The 18421-nt window shown below is 36.4% G+C and overlaps 1 protein-coding gene across 1 annotated transcript in view; it reads right to left on the bottom strand.

Moving 5' to 3' along the window:
- ROBO1 (roundabout guidance receptor 1) overlaps positions 1-18421 on the bottom strand; it is a 946213-nt gene that overhangs the window by 53969 nt on the left and 873823 nt on the right. Inside the window, exons 12-19 of the mRNA XM_065876055.1 lie at positions 17967-18048; positions 17639-17807; positions 17386-17552; positions 10698-10819; positions 9763-9994; positions 8662-8783; positions 5291-5462; positions 1552-1749 (exon numbers count right to left, since the gene is read on the bottom strand). Coding sequence (XP_065732127.1) covers positions 1552-1749; positions 5291-5462; positions 8662-8783; positions 9763-9994; positions 10698-10819; positions 17386-17552; positions 17639-17807; positions 17967-18048 — 1264 coding nt within the window. The remainder of the gene's footprint in view (positions 1-1551; positions 1750-5290; positions 5463-8661; positions 8784-9762; positions 9995-10697; positions 10820-17385; positions 17553-17638; positions 17808-17966; positions 18049-18421) is intronic.

Below are 18421 nucleotides of genomic sequence, written 5' to 3'. Positions count from 1 at the left end.
TATATGGTAACACGTGTGCCTGACATTGATCTACTTTGTATACGTAACGAGCACCCAGTCTCTTTGCAGTAACCTCCCAGCCCTCGTTTTCCATTTCACAGGCAGGGATGCTGACATTTTGCTTTATCTCTGCATAGGACACATATCTGAAAAAGACATATTTAAGGATGATAACACTAAGGTGAACGTAGGTACACGAAGAGATTGCTGTGGAGCCATGGACAGGAGGCACATTCATGGATTTCCACAGTGTGGGTGATGAATTTGTGTTGACTCTTGCCAAGACACCTTGGGACCAAGGGCACAAATATTTTAAGACTGTTGTCCCAGACTGTTTTACAAGCGTACAGGGATATTCAATAGAACTTTTCATTGAGAAAAGGTCTAGCTAGCACTAACAAATTCTGACTTTGCCATATCATTGATCAGAGAAATGACTTGGCCAAGCCACGTAGGAAATGTTCACTTAGGAAATATGTAGACAATTTTTTTTAAAGGGTGGTGATGGTGCAGGGGGTATGTGTTTACTGGTCATCCTTTAAATCTGCTTGGCAGCAAAAATGTTATCTTAGACTTAAGTGTGGACCCTATAACTAGGGTGAGTGTATAATTTGCCATCCAAAAACTAGGACAATTTTAAGAGTCGAAGGAGCACTGTAAATAATTTAGTTGGACTAAAGACATAAATTGGGACAGTGGCCTGAAAACTGGGACTCACAATCACCGAGCCTTAGAGCCCAGATCTGATGCCCAGAGCGGATGAAGCTATTGGAGGAGGGAAAGGCAAAAGGATTATCTATCTGATAGTGTTAACAACCTCATCACAAAATATAAAATACAAACCACCAACCTACAGACTTCGAGAATATGTGGTAAAAGTGTCTGTGAAATCCTTAGCACATTTGGCTCGTCCATAACATTGTAAACAATTGCAGCTAAATAAACGTTCTCTTCTAAACTGTAAACACATTTTTTAACAAATCATCATCACCCATTAACAGTATATACATATTCAGCTCTGCAACTTTAAATTTAACAATAAAAAAGTTCTAAACCTCCTCTCTCTGAAAAGTGAAGCACATTTATTAAGAAACTATTTCGTAAATAATCAGAAATAATCAGAAATATCATTATTTATAAATAATCTCTTTAGCTTTACGAAGGGCAAGAACACGCCCTTTAAAATTGTGTGACAGTCCAAAGCTTGTATTTATAATTCCTGTGACAAGGAGATTAAAAAGTTTCCTCCAGAATATACAGTAATTCCCTAAGAGAACAAGGGAATGGTATCACAACGAAGTGTAGACCTACCCTGGTGAAATATATTTTAAAGGAACTGGGCCTGAAACCGATAAGCCTATTTATAGTACTGACACTCAAGAGGAGGTTATACCCAGATATTGCAATAAAATAAAAGCACTTTTGAAAATCTTTATATATTAAAATAATTTCATATAGGATACGCGTAATCATGAATAACTTGGAGTCACAGATTAAAATGAAGAGTTATGTAAACACAGTAAAATATGGAAAGCTTAGGAAAGCTAATACCTTTTCTGATACCCGCATAAGTACTAGTCAGCCCATTTCTCTTCTTCCGGTGTCGGTACAGCCAGATGCTAAAAACCATAAGGATGATCCAACAGGCTGCCCCGATTCCTGCGATGAACGCTGGCTGCTTCACAACGTCTGAGATCTGCTGAGCAAGGCTGACTTGGTCCTCAGGTGACACGGGGTTTCCATGAGAATCTGAAAAGCCGTCTTTGGGTTAATTTGGGTGTAAAACTCAATGAGACAATGAAAAAAAATTGTGTGTGTGTGTGTGTGTGTATCTCCCCTCCTCTCACCCTTGAATAGTCTAAGACACTTAACTGCCTCAGAAACACATTGTTTGAAACTGTGTTTAGAAGGGTCTCTAAAAATTCGGAATCGTTGGGCTTCCCTGGTGGTGCAGTGGTTGGGAGTCTGCCTACCGATGCAGGGGACGCGGGTTCGTGCCCCGGTCTGGGAGGATCCCGCGTGCCGCGGAGCGGCTGGGCCCGTGGGCCATGGCCGCTGAGCCTGCGCGTCCGTCCGGAGCCTGTGCTCCGCAGCGAGAAGGGGCCACAGCAGTGAGTAGCCCGCGTACCGCAAAAAACAAAAAAATTCAGAATCATTAATAAAAAAACAATGAAAAATTAAAATCATGTTACCATTGAAAGAACTATGAAAAATCTTCCTTTTAAAATAATGAACACGGCCAGCAATAGCTATAAGAACGTTCATTAAATATGGGCAAGAATTATCAAGTGTTATGAATAGTCAAAAAGTCTCCCGTTTTCTGTCAGCTATTTTGATTCAAGAATTAAAAACTGATAGAATTTATTGCTATTCTCGGAGCAACTAAGCCCATGCGCCACAACTACTGAGCCCACGTGCCACAACTACTGAAGCCCGTGCATTTGACTCTGAAAATGTTCTGCTAACACCACCTGCTTTAAAGTAGAAACATTTGTTTCAGTCCAAAACTATTTTTTTCCAAGAAAAATAATTGGTATAACTCATTAGTTATGAATAACATTTCTCTAACAGAAAAAAAATGCTTACTGATTATTTTTTCTTATTAAATGACATTGCATCCTGTTAAGACACTGGCAGGTAAAATAAGTAGCATTCAATGGCTAAGGAAACAGTCTTAGGAAAATAGCACCCCTTTCTACGTAAAAAGGCTAAATTGCTACGCGTGTTGTGCATGCGTGTGTTTTTTTTTTTTTTTTTTTTTTGCGGTACGCGGGCCTCTCACTGTTGTGGCCTCTCCCATTGTGGAGCACAGGCTCCGGACGCGCAGGCTCAGCAGCCATGGCTCACGGGCCCATCCGGATCTTCCCACACCGGGGCACGAACCTGTGTCCCCTGCATCGGCAGGCGGACTCTCAACCACTGCACCACCAGGGAAGCCCATGCGTGTGTTTTTTATTTTCTTGAACAGAATTCCAGATTTCATTCTATGGAGGGTCAAGTCTGAAAAACCTATTTTCACAAGCAGTTGCCGTCACCTGCCTTCAACTGTTTGTTGACTGAAAGTTTTATTTCATGTTCCAGACTCTTTTATCTATGGTTATCCTACAAGCACTTCATCCTCTGAAAGTTCACCAAGCTGACTCTTCTTTTATTTCTACTACACCCTTTGTATCTGCTAGGTTTATAGATTTCATGGTTATTTGTGCAAGGTTAAGTTGGGTAGCTTCAGATTTTATGCAGACAGCCAAGAGAGGTTCCATGCAGACGACCAGATGGGCTTAACAGAATAAAGTGTGGTGTGACTAATGAATTAAAATGGCCTCTCTGTACCTCAGTCTTTGTCTCACTGCAGCTGAGGCTATATTAAGATATGGAAAATTGGAACACATCTATAATTTCAAGAAAACCAATTTGACCCTTAAATCCCATGATTTAAATCTTAAATAAATAAAATTACACATGGTCCTTTTTCTAATTCATATTTGAAAACCCAGTACTGAAAGTCATATATTATACAAAATAAGTAAATGACATGACAATGTATAAGGTCATCACCATGTAACTTTTAATTTCAGTTTTAATAAGTTAATACTGACTTTTCACAAAACTAGGCAACTATTTGAGTAAAAGTATCTATGTTCAGACTATTTTCCCCCATACCTTAGATAACGTTGTAACAGATACATCAAGCAATTTTTAAACATAGTTTTCGGTATTGCCTAAAAATTTTGGAATAAATGAACCAGAAATAAACCATGAAGCTCTTTTTGCTTAAAAGTTGTGTATATTATAATCTCTGTTGAAAAAAAAAGTGCTCGTTGTAAAAGATAATCCAAAAATCAAATTCTGGCCAATGGCTGTGGCAGAAGCAGCAAGCCCTCCAGTAAAGACGTGAATGGTACTCTCATAGCATAGAGCTGTTGGGAGGTAGCTCCCTAGCCAGTTACTTGATTTTGCAGTGTTGCCATTCATCTGTTTGGAATCACAAGACTAAGCTCTGTGCAGCAGTGATGTGCACCATTTCCAGACATGTGCCATTTAAACCCTCCTCCACACTATGTGTTTCTTTTCTTCCTTTCTTCTGGCCCAGGGTCAACCTTGGAAGCCCCATGTTAAAGAAGGGACACCTCATCAGTCTGTGACCCTCCATAGCTACAACCATTGGACTTCAGGTAGACTTTATTATATTGCACTCCAGAAGTTCTGCAAGTGTTATCTGTTACAGCGGGTAGCAGTCTTAACACTGTAACATCAATAGCCGTTTCCAAATTGAATGCAAAGTTCATTACGTACAGCAACAAAGTTTATTCACAGTGGAATGCTTCTTAATTTTGTTCTGAAATAATTTCTAAGATGTCATCAATATTATCAACATGCAACAGTACTATATACTTATTTGTGATATATAAAGATTCATGTATCTGATTCATTTTCATAATTTAGTAACTGGCATGAAATATTACTAATGCTTAACTTCTGATGTGAAAGGAACAAACAAAGTTGACTATATGCTTCTTAGTATCTTAATTTAAATGTCACCTCTTAATATCTGACCCTTTTCTCTCCCCTTTCCATTTATAATTTTGGTGCTGTTTTTTTGTTGTTTGTTTCAGATTTTACTGGTAACCAATAAATTTGAATTTTATGTTCATGCCACATTGTCTATCATGAAGTGTGGTAACTAAGGCTTCTGTCAGGTTTTTGTGTTTCTTTTTTATTCATCTAACCACTTTTGAAGCACACATTGCATTTTTAACTTTCTAAGTAATTAGCATATGTCATATTCCAATGCTCTTTTACATCTCAATCTATCTTTTTTGTTATCAAAAGCAATGCAATTTTAAAGACACATAAATGGTGAATATAAATTGCATATTGCTGTAAACTTCCAATACCTAGTTTAAGTTGTTTCTTTTTAAACCCAAACCACTGTAAGTTCCATGCAGGTGCAGACTGCATCTTTCCTGTTCCCTGAGGCATCCTTGTTGCTCAATTAATAGTATTTATTGAAAAGATGAAAAAAATTCAATAGGACAGGATTAGGATGACACAATACTGACAGCCTTTTGCTTAAAATATCATTTAAAAATGTGTGCTTGGATAAGTTTAAATTCAGTTGTGATATTATAGATAGGTAAAATAAAGCTAACACCATCATTTTCATAATTCTATTGCCACATTCCATAGCCTATTCAACTTGCAATGGTTGGCTCCACTATATACCAAAAAGAAAAGCAGGACAGTGGGTACACTGATATGTCTTTCAAACCAGATCTGCACTGGCACTCACCTAACTGGATGAACTGTGGCTCACTCTTCACCCCGGCTCCCGCTCCAGTGCTGGCTGCCACCTCTACGCTATACCGGATCCCAGGAACCAGTGAGGGAATAACCACAGAAAAGGTGGAACCATCTACTGTCTTGTTTATATGGTATCGAGTTTCATTGCCCAGACACCAAACCTATAAGAAGAACACAACAAATTATATAAGTTAATGCAAAGATCAGCACTGTGGTTTTAGACTTAGACAGAGTTCAGACTTATCATGAACCTAATGTAGGAAGTTTCAAAAGTCATTTATCCCCTGGATCTAGTTCTGAGAAGACTCTTCTAGTCAAACCTAGTAGTACCTTAGTAGTACCTTAAAGACCTCCTTGAACTTTCTTATATACTTTTAAAGGATTATACCAGGTGATTCTATAAAAGTTTCTACAAAGGATTATATCAGATGATTCCACAAATGATTCTACCAAGACCCTGGTTCTTATTAACCTTATCATCAGGATTTTTTAACACCTAGAAATTATATGCCAGGAAAAAATAAAAGGAACTTGCAAAAAGCTGTATACATCTAGATAAAGAACAATAACTTACCTATTATCATTCAGTATTTTCATTCCTACTATGGACTTGCATAATACTAGCTGACCAGATATCACAAAACAAAAATGAGTAGGAAACTCTGTGTCTAATACTTTACTTCAACAGTTCTCTAGATAAAATTCCCTGGTGCTGTCACAGTCCCATCACCTTTCATGTCAAAATTGAGAAACAGTTGATTTAAATAGAGAGAGCTTCTGAATAATCTAAAGTATCTTGGCATAAACATGGTTTTTAAAAATAAAACTGAACATAAAGAGTAAGGATCATTCTAGGATTTATTCCACCTATGGTAGGTTGAAACTGAAAGAAAAATTTGAAAGAAAAATAGCACTGAAAGGAAAAATGAAAGAAACATAGCACTCTGATCTTGTATTTACAGTAATTTTAATTAGCCTTTAATAACATATATAAGATCATAAAGAATAACAATACATATTTGATTTAAAAGAAAAATATTCTCCTAATAAGAAAATTATTGTATGTCTCATTAATTTTGATATTTGTGGTAGGAAGTTATTTTCAGGAAATTAAGATTTCTGAACTATGCTATAATCCTTAATTTAAATTTCACTGACGGATTATTTAATTATTAGAGTGATCTTTTGCAATGTTATAGAGCTTGAATATGATGCATGACAGTATTTGGACTCAGTTTCTATAAGAAAATGATCCATGGAGTAGTAAAACATGCTCTATATTCTTTACGATGTCCTTAAGCAAGGTGTAGGATTAGTTTCAAGTAGCCTATTGTCTAAACTGTAACAGGAAATGGGATTTCAAATAAATCTAAGAGTGTCAGTGTCCTCTATCACACGGGCAAGAACCTTTAATTTTTTTCTTTGAAAGTTAATATCATTTTAATATAATTTCAATGCATAATACCAACAAATGGTCAGACTCTATACTAGGGTCTGACCATTTGGAAATAAAGAGTCCTTTGTGACTTTTTTCCCCTCAATTACATTACACAGCTGAACCAAAGCCACAAACTGATTTTGTACCAGTCAATCAGGTTGTGAAAGGCATTTTATTATTTTAAATTGACCATGAAGTTAAGTGAAATCCACCCTTTCACATTTCTTTAGGAGAGAAATGAGTTTTGACTCTTAGGGGAAAATGCCTACATTACACAATTTCGCTTAAGAGCTGAGACATCGCCACATTTTATATGCTTGAAAATCTCTATGACGGTTTATTTTTCTGGACTGAACGATAGCACCCCATCACTTCCCAGTCTTGAAATAACCTTGAAACTCATGAGAAGGCACTTGAAAGTGTAGAGACTCTTACCTTTTAATGACTCAATTACAGTAGAAGATCTATTTGAAATACCCTAAAATATCCACAGCACATTTATGGCAGTATTTTAAATACTTTAAAAATATGTTGCCCTTTTAAAGTACATGCAACTGTCATACAGGGGTTTTTAGTTTGTTTTTAAAAATCATTTTAAAATAAACTGTTATACCTAAAATTGAGCTCAGTATATTTGGTCATTGTACAAATTAATTTGGTACTCAAAAGTACACTTATGATCTTTATTTGGGTATTATCCGAAAGTGCACAACAGAATCACCTGGAAAGATCTACCAAAGTATATATGCAAGGGCCTTATTAGACTTCCTGAATCAGAATCTCTGAGAATGGTGGCCAGGCACCTATATTTGGAAAATGATTCCATAAGTGATTCTGATGTTAGCATATAACTACCTGTAGAAGGTAAATGTGTTCACCTTCTTAACATCAGTTTCATATCAATAAACATATACAAATATTTACATATATGAGATAATTTACAAAGTATCATAATTTAGCTAGTAACTAGAAAAATACTGAGGTATAATGGACATATAAGGCAGTGTCTATAGAAATACGTTTTACAGTTAAAAGTCTTCTAGTATGTAGTGTGTCTACATAAGTGTTGAAAAAATACACATAAAATTTACTCTCTGTTGAGATTTCCCTAATTCAATCTATCGTTTATTCATTTATCATAGCTCATTAAAACTGTGCTTTAATGTATATTCATTAACAGGATAAATCTCATGTCCTTAATTTTTATTGTACCTTGGCATGCTTGAAAATATTTGCTGGAGATGAATCTATATAACCCTCTCTAAATTCAATGATTAGAGCTGATAACTTCACAGGTAAAAATAATTATTCAGAATCGCTGGATTACATTACTTGACAATACATCATATGTTTAAAAAATTCGTTTAAATATATACAGAAGTTTATAATTGAATTTCCTCTGAGACATAAAATTTTGTTTAGAGATGAAAACAAGGTTTATAAAAGAATTTTCAGGCACAATAAAATAATTTTTCCAACTTAGCTCCAATGTTACAAAATTCCAAACATGTTAAAAGAAAGAAGTCAAACCATATCTGATACAATTCTATGGGGCAAACCAATTCTGCAAAATGTATTTAAGCTGTTTTTTAAGGGGAAAAAAAAAGATTCTTTTATTAGCCTTTACGTTTGTTGTTTGTGTGAAATTATATGTACCTATATGTACTGTGACCAGGTAAATTCTCTCTTTTAAATTCTTTTTTTCAAACGGCTTAAGAAAAAATTATTCCACAATTATTGAATAAACAGGAAAGTATTTAAAAAATAATTTTACATGCTGCTGTGTGCACCAGCAGATGGCGCCAAATATCCATGAACAGTTTAACCAAGGTTGCTTTGTTTTTTTTTTTTTTTTTTTTTTCCTTTTTTCCGCAGGGGAGAGCGGTGTCCATCAGTAAATTGCTATATATGTATTTATTTACCTTATACTCTTGGACCATTCCATTCTGAGTATCTTCAGGAGGTGGCTGCCAACTGACAAGAATTGCAGTTCCATTTCCATCATGCTTTGATACAGTTACACTTTGGGGTGGGGCACTGGGTGCTATGAAATTGTTTTAAAAAGTAGATATATTATGAGCACATTAGAGAACACTGAAAGCAGGCATTTAACATTTAAACAAAAACATATAAAATTTATATCCATATATGTATATGTTTTAAAGATGTATCTCATTCAATATGAATAGTCCCAAACTATTTGTTTTTCCTCGATATCACTAACCTATTGTTATCGTGAGTTTTCCATAACCAAAGTTATATAGATTATCTCCACAAAACATCCCAGGAGAATTCCTCTTTCTCCTACCCTGTAACCCTAGTCCCATGTTCTCCCTAAAAATGTTCAAAAGCATAAAGATAAATACTAACCATCCATGTTATTAACTGTATCCTATAATTTATTGTAATCAAAGTAATAAAGACATTTTAGGAAAAATTCTGGTTATTTTTAAAGAGTACACTTGTGACATGTAACCTTTAACCTTTACGTAAATACTAATTTTTAATCTCTAGTTATAGAGTGTCCAAACATACTGGTTTGTCTAGAGCTGAGGGGTTTCCAGGGACATGAGGCATAAAATGCTAAGCCCAGAAGGTCCCAGGCAAACCAAAACATTACTCACCTTATTTACGGATCATCACTCAAAATAACATTTGATAAATGAATGAAAAATAATTAATGGAAAGACAAGCAAGTTGAGAATAATTCCATCTTTAAATGTGAATCTTAGTTCTGAATAATTAAATATATCCAATATGTCATTAAGTAACACAATGTACACATTCGCACATTTTTAGATAGGCCACTACTAAAGCAAGTCGAGTATAATAGAATTTTGGTTTTTAGTAGTTCTAATTAAATAAATCCTATTAACAAAATACAATGCTCACTATCAAAACAGTTAATAATTAATGTCACTAATATTATGACTTAATGTCATTAATACTTTTCCATTAAGTTAATAAAAGCCTAACAAAAAAGTATCGCAATGCATAGTAACCGCACATTTCGTTATACTTGCCTTCTTCTAGGGTTTTGGCAAATTTAATTTCACTATCTGCTCCTTGAAATTCATTAAAAAAAGGACGAGCCTTAATTTCATAGTTGACTCCTTTTTTGAGATCAGGAATAACCACGCTATTTTTGGTTGGAGTCCTCACTTCAAAAACTAACCACTCTGATTCACCATGGCTGGCTCCAAACGGGCGATAAAGAATTTTGTATCCTTGAATATACTGAGACTGTTGGTCCACCTGTTAAAATGACAAATAAAAATGCAATCATTCATGTCCTTTTATTGACTTTTTAGAAAATTATGAAAATTAAATGTGACAGAATGCCAAAAAATTCTATCTGACTTCATTCCACAGTTTTCTAGTTTACATAAAGTAGAATACTAAAAACAAATCACTATCTTTTGTAATACGTCCGCTTTTTCAGCTTTTATGTATAATATTAGATACTAATTTCTATGCTTCATGCAGAAATGTGAGGCATCATGGCACTTCCACAACAGATATCTAGAGGTAAGTCAGACTGTCAAGGGGATGAGGAAATAAAATCTATTTTTCCACTTCCTAATTTTAAAAGACTACTTAATATTATTCAGAAATACTTTTCAGTTTCAAAAATTCATATGCTAATGATCCTATCGTTATAGTACTATGAATATATAATTTGTTTTGTCTGAGACTGGTAAAGTTCGTTACTGCAGCATAATATAAAATACACACAAGATGAAATTTTTCTCTGTTTAAAGCCATTTCACAGCTACCATAATAAACAATGCTTACATTATAAAGTTATCATTGGTAGAGAGGTAAGCAACAGATATATATAATTTAACTATCTGTTGCATCTCTCTATATATACATATATTTTTTCAGGTTATGATCTTCCAAAGCCATCTGCTTATTAAAACTGAGATCAAATATTATGGCAGCAACAACGACTCACTGTCCAATGCACTTCGACCGAAGAGGAAGAAAGGACGGTGGGGTTGTGGAGATGTAGTACGACATCTCCCAGTTCTCGCTGGACCTGCTTGTGATCCACCCCCTGACTTGTTGGGGGAACATCTGCAACAATCCAAGGAGACTGTGTCAGATCCTAGACAATGCAACTGACTTGAATGAAAGCATGGGGGAAACAATCCTTTCATTCATAGAAAAATCTCAGAAAAGAAGCAGCATTCCAACTGTGAAGGATAATTCCAACCTGTGATACAGAATAAAATAGGAACAACTTAACCTTTTTACGAGAGTCAGGAGGATAGGACATACAGAGAGAGACAACAAGCAGAGGGCATGGAGGCGGCAATAAAGAGCAGGAGGCAAAGATAACAATGGCAAACAGCAGCATTTGAGGGTTCCTCCTATCATGTAATGATCACTTTCTTGCCAAAGATGAGGAGCCTATGCAATCTCCTCTGAGTTTGTTACACAACCTTCTGTACTGATCCTAACTATGCCAGAAAGAAAAGAGCCAGGATTTGCAGGACAGCAGATGAGTAATGGAGAGAATGGACACACATAAGTGAAAAGCAAGCACAAAAAGACATCCTCACTGTATAAGATGAACCTGGATAGCTTAACAAATAAGATATATGATAAGTTAATGGTTATGATGGAGGATACAGGAACCACCAACACAATAGGATAGCATAGGATAAGATAGAATAAAACAGAATAGAACAGAACAAAACAAATCTGATGAGAAAAGAGTACTTAACATCTATTTAATTGATGGTTTGGTTTAGTTTAGTTATTGTATCACTGTCAGAAAGGTTCAATAAAGAGTTCTAAATCTGAAGAACAACATTTTTGGAAAGGAGACCGAGAACATAATAAGAATTAAACTGCTACTAGTGTTCATTTATGTTGCGCTTTTTTTCCCAACAAGAGAGTGTTTTGTTAAACTTACTAAGAAGTCTGTACTTGATAAAAATTGCCTGTTTCTAAAGAGATTTTCTAAGTACAGACGCTTTGCTTTGTTTACAGTAGTAAAAGGGAACACAGGATGAACAAGAGAAGAAAATTAAGATTTTTCTAATATCCATAATTCTCCTTCTCAAAGTACTGTATCTTGGCACATATATTCTGGATTACTTTCCATCGCACAAGCAACAGAAACAAGAAGTTTAGCTTTATGAATGATTAAATACTTTTAAAGAACTGAGGTCGGATAGAAAACAAAAACATGAATATGAAAAATGTGGTTGGGGACTTCCCCGGTGGTCCAATGGTTAAGACTCCACGCTGCCAGTCTTCAAGGAAGGGAACTTGGCTACAGAAAGACTGAACACCTGCTCCAAGGCCACAGCATCCATGAGCAGGCAGTAAAAGCCAGGCCTTTGGACACAAATCATGCATGCTCTTTTCACTACCCCAGACCACCTTATTCATGGGATCTAAGTTTCTTGGTTAAGAATGCAAGTCAACTGGAAGTTCATACTTCTTTGCAAACTTCCAGTTGCAAAATAAATGACTCACAGGTATGAAATGCACAGGGTGGGATATGTAGTCAATAACTATGTAATGTCTTTGTATGTTGACATATGGTAACTAGACATGCTGGTGATCACTTTGAAATGTATAGAAATATCGAATGACTATGTTACGTAACAGGAACTAACACAGTGTTGTAGGTCAATTATACTTCAAAAACAAACAAGCAAACAAACAAACTCATAGAAAGAGAGAACAGATCTGAAAAAAAAAAAAGACTCTGAGCTTCCACTGCAGGGGGTAAGGGTTCGATCACTGGCTGGGAACTAAGATTCCCACGTGCCTCATGGCGTGGCCAAACAAACAAACAAAAAATGAGGTCGGCTATATGGGAAAAGAATCTAAAAGAGAGTGGACATATGCATATGTGCATATAATATTCACTTTGGTGCACACCTGAAACTAACACAACAGTGTAAGTCAGCTATACTCCAATAAAAATTTTAAAAAATGAGGTTGGTAAGTATGTTTGATGAAGTCCATGGAAGGCAGGCAAATGAAAGACAAGACAGAACAAGAGTGCTATTCAGGGGCTTCCCTGGTGGCGCAGTTGTTGAGAGTCCGCCTGCCGATGCAGGGGACACGGGTTCGTGCCCTGGTCCGGGAGGATCCCACATGCCGCGGAGCGGCTGGGCCCGTGAGCCATGGCCGCTGAGCCTGCGTGTCCGGAGCCTGTGCTCCGCCATGGGAGAGGCCACAACAGTGAGAGGCCCGCGTACCGCAAAAAGAAAAAAAAAAAGAGTGCTAGTCAAAACCCTTAGATGTAATAACCTTGATTTATAAACTTATAAATAAGCAAAATGAGAAAACCTGAGATCGTTTTGGCTTCTCATAGTTTATCAGACCTTTGGCTCATACTGGCCTTCGGGCTACCCATTATCACAGACTAGAGACAGAAAGCACTTGATTGTAACTTTTCCATCTCAGGCAGATTTACTTCTCTACTGGTCTCCTTTGCTCCTACAACTTTAGCTACCATCTACCTCTAGGGTAAGAGTGGAGTTCTTGGAATAAGACAGATTTGGCAACTCCCCAACTTAGCAACTCGACAGCCATGTAATATTGGGAAGATTTCTTAACCTCACTATTTTTCAGTTACCTCATCTGTCAAATGGCAATATCAATGGAAGCTACTTCTGAGGAGGGGATTTTTGTGAGAACTGCATTTTTTCAGGCATATAAAGTCCTCTTCTTGAAGGTAGGGATTGGGTCAATTTTTATGAACCCAGAATACCTAGCACAGTTCCATACATATAGAATGTGTTAATAAACATTAGTTGAGTTAAAGTGAACTACTGTATGGAAAACACACACATATCAAACATATTGTATTAGCTTCTAAACATGTTCTCTCACATGTAAACTTCCATCCTCAGGGAATCGTCTACCTTTTAGGAAGTGTCTTAGTAATCATCTTAAAAGGTAACTACTATAATTTGCATGGCAATCTCTAATTTCTCTGGTTGAGGTAACATGCCAGTTAATCCCTTCATGAAATCTAGGAAAAATCCCTAGTGTAACCATTTTGGCAATAGAATATTATTTTAGAAAATTCCTCATCAGAAAGAAAAATGGAAAGTAATGTCTAATAATGTAATATTGAGACATGTATTAATTGGTCCCTTTATTGTCCTTGCTTTCCTTCTCCTCCTGAAAGAAATGTATTATAATGTGAAAGGTCTTCCCAACATTCAGAATTAAACTTGGAGGAAATCTCAGATATGATTCTACTCCCACTATTTCCCCAGTATTGGAGCTCCCTATACATAATCTCTGAGGGGGGGGGGGGCATTATCCAGGCCCCCTTCGTTATTTACAATAACTGGTCTCTTATTATCTATAGTATACACATATTCTGTACATTCTACGTCTGTGTGCATATTCTTTAAAAGATAGGGCTCAAGAATGCTGTGTGGACAGAACATGGATAAAGAATAGTAGTAACACTGGCAACAACTACCCCCATCTCAGCAATGTCTACCCCCCAGCCCACTCCCACTTGCTAGGTGCTCATGTCATCTTCCTTGCATTATCAAATCTTGTATTTGGGAAAGCACATTTTGATTACACTGGGACAGGGCTCCAACTCCAACTGCGACCTAGGTTTACCTGACTCCTGAACAGGAAACCATGCCCTGGATCTGTGCAACCTTAAGACCCAGCTCATTCATAGAATTGTCCACTTGGGGAAGACTTTTTTTGCAGCCATGCTGCAGAAGTAATTAAAGAAATTATGCCTGCTCCCTTGTGAATCAACTTCCAACAAGTCTTTCCTGAATTCCCTCTACCCCTGGCTCTTCTCCTAACTGCTTACACGTTCTGTACCCTTCAACTGGATTTTCCCAGGTTCTTCCCCAGGCTCCTGCTATGGCCTGACTCAGCTCGGCTTCGGTGTGTCTCAAAAGCAGTCTAAGAACTAGACGATGAAATCTGCCTCAATGTTAACTTCCACTCATTGGCTTGTTTTGGTGCCTGGAGTTAGAATAAGCATATCTTACTCTTAAAATATTAAGGAAGAAAAAGTCAAGCCCAGTCTAACGTTGTTATTTTGGGGGTTAAATGTGCCAAGTCTTTGGATTTCTTTTCCAATGATGTGGTTTTCAGCCTTTAGTGCAGCCTCACCAACCATCCTCACTGTCTTCCTCTTAAAAGTCTACCTGAAAATGCAGTGCTCAAAATAGGACACATTACTCCCTTCGTGATCTGACCAGTTCAGATTTTGATCTGCATATAATTCTGCTGAGACTAGATTTGTTTCTTCGACAACTACTCACTCCGTTGGCTCAGACAGGTGTGCTAATTGACTTCCAACACTGAAGTCATCCTGACACACCTGACACACACTCACACGTACTCTCTTTTTAAGCCCAGTATCCTCAGCCTATTCTTCTACAGCTAATTTTTTAAACTTCAGTTCAAGTACCAGACTTTTAAATTTGCTCCATTAATTTTTATCTCGTTAGTGCTGACCCATCGTTCCAGACTGTCGAGATACATTTAATTCTGGTTTTCTCATTCAGCACACTAGCTGTGTTTCTCAAATTTTATGAACTTCCTCTGTTTTTAGTCCAGACAGTGAAAGAAATACAAGTCCAATGACAGTCTTATGGCATATAATATAAAAGAAATATGAGCCCTGTATATTCATAAATTGGCTAATTTAATCCTTGTCCAATCTTGTGGAGTAGGGATTTTTAGCCCCATTATATAGATGAGGGAACCGATGCTCAGGGAACATACTAACTTGCTAGTAGGTTGAAGAGCTGAGATGAAAAATTCTTTGATTTCGCAATTGTATGCCTGTTTCACTATGTTTCCAGTTTTCCAGTTGACATGGGTTTGTTTCCTTTAAGTTGTTCTACTAGCTATCATGTATAAAGGTAGGTTGATTAAAATTTAAAAAAAACTTAAATTAACTCACAGATAAAATGTTGACTACCTCCTCGCTTAAGAGTTGAGGATATATTTTACAAAATCATTCATATGAGTATATGACAGAACTGCAGTTAATGAAAAACTTTTCCTAAGGTCTACTGGGTAGAGGCCACTGTACTGGGGACAAAAGTTTAAGTTCACTTTACAGCTGTCATAGTTTCTGCATTCTTTACAAATGCGTATCTAATATTGAAAACCTCAAACTGCCTTAAGGCAGGCTCCAAGAATATTAAAGCTACTGGTGAAGTGACTCATAATAGCAAATATATGCATTTGGGTGTGTTGATTTCACACAGCAAGAAACAGACATGGGCATGTTCTACACTCAGTTTGCTCTCTCAGTGAATTCTGAAACAAAAAGTCCTTCCCAAAAGAATGCTTATATACTCACTGGAGAAGACAAAACATGCAACATGGCTGGCAGACCCTCTCCCAAACCAGGAAAAAGTAATTTAAATCTTTCAGTACTTTTGTGTGCAATTTGTTTCTGTCACTGTAACTAAGTTTCCATTTTTCCTTTGGAAATATACGAATTAAGATAGAGACATTATGATTCCTCGACATGTTGAGAAAAGAATTTTATATTTCTAATCCCTACCATCTAGAATTACCTTTCTTTATTAATCTTATATTAATAAAGTATATTTTAATTATGATGACAATACGTTTAAAAAAAGGTAAAGGCTGATTCAAATTCATCTTTTTTTTAATATATAAATTTTACTACTATTAAAACATTAAAATAACAGGAGGAGCAAGAGGGTGGGTAGGAGATAATAATCTGTTGAAAGCTAAAAATAATTCCTGGGCTTCCCTGGTGGCGCAGTGGTTGAGAGTCCACCTGCCGATGCAGGGGACACAGGTTTGTGCCCCAGTCCGGGAAGATCCCACATGCCGTGGAGCGGCTGGGCCCGTGAGCCATGGCCGCTGAGCCTGCACATCCGGAGCCTGTGCTCCGCAACGGGAGAGGCCACGACAGTGAGAGACCCGCGTACCACACACACACACACACACACACACACACACAAATAATAATAATAATAAATTCCTATTCATGAAAGACAATAAAAAGCAGTGTATCCAGAATGTGGTCCAAGTGAAAAAATTTCCAGTTTCAAATGTTTTTAGAAGCAGCTTCAACATGTTCATTTTTCCTTTTATCTGTTTCTTTAACCCAGCTTTGACGAAAATATACATGATTTCCATTTAAAAGTTTAATATATCATGGTTCACATAATTGGCAATGAAAGATAGGCGAAACAACATACAGACCTAAACTATTTTTGCAATGGTTGTAATGTTCAAAACTCATCCAGTAGGTCATGAGTATTAATCTCAACATACATAAAATTTACTCAATTTTAAATACAATTATGTGATTAAAATTTTACACCCACATATAGTCATATTTAAAAATCAAAAAATTGAAAATAATACAAAAATATTCACATAATATTTTTGCTCACTGGATTTGTGATTTATAAAATGAGAAACATTTCTCTGTTATTCATCTTGTCTTGGAGTGCTTAGCCCAGAAAATAAGAAAGTATGCAGACACTGTGTATTAAAAATTAATTGAGCAACTTGGATAATAGATCTATGTTAAATATACAATCCTAGCATGTAGTACAAATGAGTTACTTGTAAAATTATAACATCTAAAGATAAGTAGATGTCTCAAGGCTGAGTAAATCAATATTTACCTTGTGTTTTCACTGGGTCTGATATCTGGCTTGGATCACTAATTCCATATGCATTTGCTGCCCTCACAAGGAAAAGGTAAATTGCATTAGGTTTGAGTCCTTTAATGGCAAATGTTTCTGTTTTCACATTCTCTGCTACGGTCTGCCAGCTGCTGCCAGATGCATGGCTAAGGATAGATACACAAGTTAGAACATGCATATTTAATGGTAAATCAAAAGAGAGAACAACTAGGAAACATCGTCTTCACTCTACCTGAAGGCTTCTATAATATAAGATGTTGGAGTTGCACCTGAATTCAAATTTGGTTGCCATGACAACGTTACTGTATTTCGGCTGACATCTGTAACTTCAGGTTTTGAGGGGGCACTAGGGATTAAATTTGGGTCGGTGGGTCTTGGAGGCTGAACTGGAACTCCAAATTCTAACAAAGAAGAAAAAGATGAAAGATGTTTACGCAGATAAGCACATAAATGTAGATATCATACTCATCCACCTACTCAAGCATCAAGACATGCTCTTTATCTTTTTACCAGTGAGTAAACAAAAGCTTTATTTTAAGGTAAAACACTATTGAATTTACCTTGGACTTCAATGTAAGCACTCCATGTTGCTTCACCGCTGGGGGTTGATGCAATGCAGGTGTACCGACCAGTGTCACCCAGCTGAGAAGACAGATGCAAAATAAATATTTGGAACAATCAAGAGCTCACTGGGCTGAAAAAGCAATTATAGTTTTGTATATGGTCCATGAATATGGATAACTTGCATTAAAAAGCACTAACCAGAAACTGCCTCTTAATTTGTTTTTATTGAATGTGAAGTAAAATACTGCATGAAGACAGAAGACAAAAATGTTATTCTAACTGTATAATAAAAATATAATGTTTAAGTGCATTAACATCACCATTTTCTGTGTCGTGCAGTAAACAATGAGCTATATAACTTTAATTTCAAAGGGTTAATCTATTACTAATTTATAGCTTTATATTTAATAAGTCACGTAATAGGGCTAATAAAATTTAGCCAGTGACTATT

Source organism: Phocoena phocoena, chromosome 4, assembly GCF_963924675.1.
Source record: "Phocoena phocoena chromosome 4, mPhoPho1.1, whole genome shotgun sequence".
NCBI lineage: Eukaryota > Metazoa > Chordata > Mammalia > Artiodactyla > Phocoenidae > Phocoena > Phocoena phocoena.
Note: the sequence above shows the minus strand (reverse complement) of the source record. Positions and strands in the feature narration are given on the sequence as shown.